The sequence below is a fragment of the Equus asinus genome, chromosome 6, assembly GCF_041296235.1.
Source record: "Equus asinus isolate D_3611 breed Donkey chromosome 6, EquAss-T2T_v2, whole genome shotgun sequence".
In the NCBI taxonomy this organism is placed as follows: domain Eukaryota; kingdom Metazoa; phylum Chordata; class Mammalia; order Perissodactyla; family Equidae; genus Equus; species Equus asinus.
The window spans coordinates 49,547,166-49,553,165 of record NC_091795.1 but is presented as its reverse complement, the minus strand read 5'-3'; the positions used below and the strand labels follow the sequence as shown (position 1 = coordinate 49,553,165).

Here is a 6,000-nt window from a genome sequence, read left to right as displayed (position 1 = left end):
TAACCAAAGCGTGTAGATCAGTTGTTCTCAATCTCATCAGACTGAACACTCTCTTTTTAAAAATAAATGCTTTGTAACATCCACTTTATTATCCTGAGATAAAATTTATTGACAGTATAACCTATTTATACATCTAATTTAAAAAGACAACATAATGTTTGAAATCATATTAAGCAGCAATAAAGAAAACTGATTTATAATAAAATATTAGATATTTCAATGTATCAATGCTCAGGCATATCTACACTGGAAGGCCCAAGGAGATAGTCAGATGCTTGCACTTAGAACAGAATCACTGTGAAATAAACAGCTATATATGCAAACTGATAGAGGTGTGTTATATTGATGGTTAAAATATCATTAGTGGTGTTTCCTTTAGTCGTGTGCTTTTCTGAAATGCTGAACTACTCTTGAAAAAATTCTACACTTTGTATTCCTGAAAAATTCAGCACATATCATTACTATGCAAGAATACATTGTGTTCATATGTAATATGGAGTTAGATTCTAGGCTCACATAATTATCTATAAATTTCTTCCTTATATATAACTCTAAGGAGTTTGGAAGTCATGGAACAATTCTTTGTTCTATGGAACTGTCCTACTTCCTGCCCACTTGCTTCTTGCCCACTAAATATTAGTAGCACCACACCCATCCTGATAATTATGGTAACCAAAAATGTCCCCACAAATATCCAAAAATATTTTTAAAATTTTAAATTTCCACAAATTTTTAACAATTCCATTTTCTTAGGGGATGCTGCCCCATTGAGATAACATTGAAAATGATTTTGATTTTCAAATGAAATTTTTTTTTTCAGGAAGATTAACCCTGAGCTAGCATCTGCTGCCAATCCTCCTCTTTTTGCTGAGGAAGACTGGCCCTGAGCTGACATCCATGCCCATCTTCCCCTACTTTTTTTATATGTGAGACGCCTGCCACAGCATGGCTTGCCAAGCAGTGCCATGTCCACACCCAAGATCTGAACCGGTGAACCCCAGGCCACCGAAGCAGAACATGCGAACTTAACGGCTGCGTCACTGGGCCGGCTCCAAAATCAACACTGTTCAAACTGTGTTTTGTGATAAACTAGTTTTAGACTTGTCAATAGAATACCGCTGAGGGAGAAAATATTCTATGGTCAAAGCAAAATAGTTTTTTTCTCTGAACTGTGACTTTTCTTAGCCTTTAATGTGTTAATAGGTATTGTCAGTCTACCAGAGGAAGATGCAGTTTCCCCAAACTGTTCTATTGTTGAGTCCTTTTGAAAATGCTGAATTAGATTGTTTAAAAATATAGCCCCTTTAGGCATATTAGATTCTGTGGGTTGCACTTTGAAGTTAAAAGCATGAATGTCTGTAATGTGCTCTATTTATGGTAGGATGTAAGCAGTCCTTGGTCACTAGGGAACTTTTAAGAGTTGCGTCTGTCTTGCCACATGAGAACACTTCTGTTGCACCAGAATATTATGGAACGGTTCAATCCTGGACTGTGAAATTTAGTAAACCCAGGAAAAGTTATGAAAAAATTATGAAAAACTGTTATTGCTCAATTGGATTTGATATCAACATAAAAGTGGAAGGAAGATGGAGTGGCTAAAATTAGTGAAATAGGTCAATACCAGGTCTCCTGTGTTGACCAAACTAGTCTCAAAGCTGGTGTGGATTGTTAAAGATTTCCTTTTCTTAATAGTTCAAAAAAATTCATAAAGAGATTATATGCAAATTGGAGGAGACAGAACTCAGTGTAAAATATACGAATGTATCTAAAAAGATAACAAAATGAACATAGAAATAAATTAGATTCTTTGGAACAATCTCAACCAAAGTTGAAGAAGATTGGATGGAAAACTCAAAGAGAATGAAATGCACTAAAGGACAGAAAGAACACAAATAAATAGAGTATGTAGAAACTGTTACTTCTTGCCAGAGGGAAGTCTAGAAATCTATTGCAGATATTTGCAAAGGAGCTCTACTTGAAAAGAAGAGGTGATTCTTTTTTTTGGTTGACAAATATTGTAGTTTTGTAAATCACATACATTATTATCACACATAGTATACAGATTTTGTAAATCACATTATTATCACACATAGTATGTGGTAGGAATGTATGCACTAGTGTATGGTAGTGCATAGTAAGCGCTAGCTAGGCAGTAGGAAATCTGTGGTGATAATACCAAAGTCCCAGAGAAAATAGTAAGTATGATAAAAGAAATAAAGACTCCAATCTTTATCCCAATATCTGGAACACCTCAGCCTTCATCAATAAGAGAAGCAACGTGATTAGATCAAAAAGTAGACTTCACACTTGGGTCCACTCTACCTCTCCATCTAAAATCCCCCCTGCTCCTTAAACTATAAGGTATACCAGCCCTTGATTGATATGTTTAACAGCATATCATTAGTTCCAGACAGCTGAGAAAGGAGAATTAACAAATACTTCAGATGATCCCAGTTAACAGTGATTAGTTTCTTTTGTAACTGGACTGAACATGATGAAAAAAAGTAAATTAAAAGCTATTTTTCTGTATACTGCTGATAAAGCCTTACTTAGTTTGGTACAGGGAGATGTTATCACACTATTAATCTCTGAGAAAAAAGGTGGCTGACTTTATGGAGAATTTGACACCCAAGCAAGGCTTTGATTACCATGGTCTTATACAGATTTGCTAGAAGAAAATGAAAAGGAAACATTGACTATGGCAGCTCCATGCCCTGTACCCAGAAGCAGCATCAGCCTGGTGAATTTATCTGAGAAAAGTAGTGTTATCATTCCCCTCACAGAATTATTTGGAATGTTTGTAAATAAGAGCAGCACAAAGATAGTATATATTTCCAAAAATGCGTTCACTTTTAAAGCATCAGTGTCCAAACTAGAAATTATATTTCCTAATGATGTAAGTATAGCAAAACTGCCTTTTCTGAGTGGAGAAAACCCCTTTGCTACCTTGAAACTCTGACCATCAGTGACAAATGACCCACAGCACCAATAATATGATGGAAAATTTTTTGAAGTTCATCAAGATCAAATGCAGGTAAACCAGACTGTGAACACTTCAGGCTTTTGGTCCCAGGCTCCTTTCTGCTGGCTTCAGGAAAGTCACAGCCTGTCTCGCTGAGGACAGCAAAGTATGCGACTCTACCAAATATTAATGACACACGACTGTGTTCTTGCTACTCCAGGACCTGCAAAGGGAGGAGCACAAGGTTTAAATTATCCTAAATGTAGTTGCCAGAGAGCATCACCTGTTTCGAGGGCAGATGATCCAGCCACGAAAGAAAATATAAGCACATTTAATTAAATGGCTCATTGCTTTTCTCACCATAAAAGAGTTGGAGCATCTTTACTTTCTAAGGCAAAACAGCAGGGGAGACCAAAGGAAATAAGGTGATTAACAGGAAGATGCCCAGGTAGTTGAAGGAATTCCAAAACCCTGACTCTCTCTGGTTAGGACCAGCACTGGAGATGAAGACCTGGCATGATGTCTCATCAGGCCATATGACCCAGAACCCTCTCTCCCACACCAAGGCAGTTATTTCCTTACCCTCTCTTTGACAAAAGGGGACAAATGTAAGTCAGAATGGACAGTTTACAATTACACAGAGGCACTTGGCAATTTATAGTGAAATATTGCCTGAAAAAACAATCTTTGCCTCTCCCTCAGCAGCAAAATTCTTCCACTTAAGGAGGACCAGGAGAATTTTGTTTTATTTCCCAATTTACAAAGTGAATGGAAAACTACTGATATTTACTTGCTAAATATAAAATTTGAAGAAAAAATTTTGAAGAAAAAGAGGGGAAGAAGATCAAAGGTACATTTATCAGTTATAAAGGTAAACACACGAACATTTGGTTGTCGTGCAATCTGCCTCATATTTTCTCCCAGGTTAACTAAGGTATAAAGTAAGGGGGAACAAGAAGCAAATGCTAATTACTGTAAAAATTCCTGTATATCTGTAAAATCTAATAGCTGGCAACTAAAACATAGTCAAATGATCTTAGGATATTTCTTTCAATATTAATTCATAAGTATTCGTGTCCAAATAAGAAAGGAAAAATTTCAGATTTTTTTCCTTCCCCCATAGGAAAATTTCAGTGAAGTGATAAACTTGAGGTTTGGGGTCTTTTTTGTTTTTTGTTGTTTATTTTTTGAGAATTTTCATGAAAGATGTGTATGTTTATATCAGCCATGATTATACTATGTCTAGAAGGCTACCTATCTTGAGAAAATCTCGAAACTTCCTCTTCAAAATGAAAACGTCAAATTAAAAAAATATATATGTAGTCCCTTTAATGTGATGCTAATATAGATATCTTTCTTCCCTGTTTATATTGGTTTAATTCATGTCAAATGTAGTTTACAAAGGGAAAGGATGCGTACCTTTGTATAGAATATACAGACACAGTGTCACACCACAGGGCCCACGGGAGGGGTCGGGGAGACAGCACTTTTCCCTGGGAACAGGAATGGCTCTAATTCCGGAGATGGTTATCCGCAGAAGTGCGGGCAGCCCAGAGCACAGATATCTTATTAAAGTGCTGCTACACAGTAGCCTCAACTATTAAAGTGCAAACAGTAAATCATTCTCACTTAAGCTAGTGTGACTTTTTAAAAAATTTTTTTTCTCCTCTTGGGTGTCCCTGGACTCTTGAGCTGCTAGGATTGAGTTCTCAAGGATGCAGGCAACATGGGATGTACTGTCAGGGCTGCAGGGCAATGGATGTCACATTTTTTAAATGCTTATTGTGATCTAGGCACTAGGATAGATTCTTTTCATTTAATTTACTTAAATCCTCACACAAGTTTAGACGTTTTTTATTCTCCTTTTGCAAATTAAAAGAATTGAGACCAAGAGAAGTTAAATAACTTGTCCAAGATCATTCAGCTTAGATTTTAATTATGGTTAATCCTATACCAAACCAGTTATTTTGCTGTTTTGCAGAATCTGAAAAGCAGTGTTGATGAAAATTACTTCTATTCGTTAAAAGAAGAAACAAATTTTTATAACTGGGTAGGTCTTTTGGAAGTGACACCACATCCCATTCCTAAGGGAGGGATTGTTAATGACCAAGATGCGAAGAGCTTTTCTAGGAATGTGACAGTCACCATTTGACAGGGAGTTGACTATCAGACCACAGGTGATAAAAAAGCAACCATTTGGGTCACTGCTGGACTAGAACCACAGAATCAAAGCGAATGAGAAAAGGGCTCATCTTGTAAGCTCTTTGTTCAAAATCTTTCATTTTGGCATTCTGTTTCACTCACTGTAAAGTCAATTTTTACAATGGCCTACGAAGCTCTGCTTAATCCCTACCCCCATCCCTTTCCCCTGTTTTTTCTAAAACCTCCCCCTCTACTATTTTCTTCTTGATCATTATGCTCCAGCCACTCTGGTATTCATGCAGCTTTTTAATACATCAGGCATACCTCTGCATCAGGCCCATTGCATTGGCTGTTCTGTATTCTAGAACATTGTCTAGCTCTCCACAGGCCTCACTTTCTTTTCTCCTGCAAGTCTTTGCTCAAATGTCATCTTCTCAGCAAGGCCCATCCTGATCTCCCTACTTAAAATTACCATATCCCCTACCTCAGTGCCCTCTTAGATTGCTATATTTTTTCCCATGGCACTTATCATCGTCCAACATACTATATAATTTACTATGTTTATTATCTGCCTACTCCCTTCCTATTAGAATGTAACCTCTGTAGGGATTTAAAAAAAAATTTTTTTTAATTATTTTTATTTTTTCCTTTTTCTCCCAAAGCCCCCCGGTACGTAGTTGTGTATTTTCAGTTGTGGGTCCTTCTAGTTGTGGCATGTGGGATGCTGCCTCAGCATGGCTTGATGAGCAGTGCCATGTCCTCGCCCAGGATTCAAACTGGCGCAACCCTGGGCCGCGGAAGTGGAGCACGTGAACTCAACCACTCGGCAACAGGGCCGGTCCCTCTGTAGGGATTTTTATCTGTTTTATTTACTGATGCAACCCCAGTGCCTAAAA

At 37.4% G+C, this 6,000-nt stretch overlaps 1 protein-coding gene across 2 annotated transcripts in view; it reads right to left on the bottom strand.

The window, feature by feature from the left end:
- Positions 1-2,989: 2,989 nt before the first annotated feature.
- Positions 2,990-6,000, bottom strand: part of WDPCP (WD repeat containing planar cell polarity effector) — a 390,746-nt gene continuing 387,735 nt past the window's right edge. The window contains exon 17 of one of the 2 annotated variants that reach the window (XM_070512033.1): positions 2,990-3,185. In XM_070512033.1, the coding sequence (XP_070368134.1) occupies positions 3,139-3,185 (47 nt within the window). In that variant the 3' untranslated portion in view covers positions 2,990-3,138. The remainder of the gene's footprint in view (positions 3,186-6,000) is intronic. The other variant, XM_070512036.1, reaches the window with a different exon arrangement.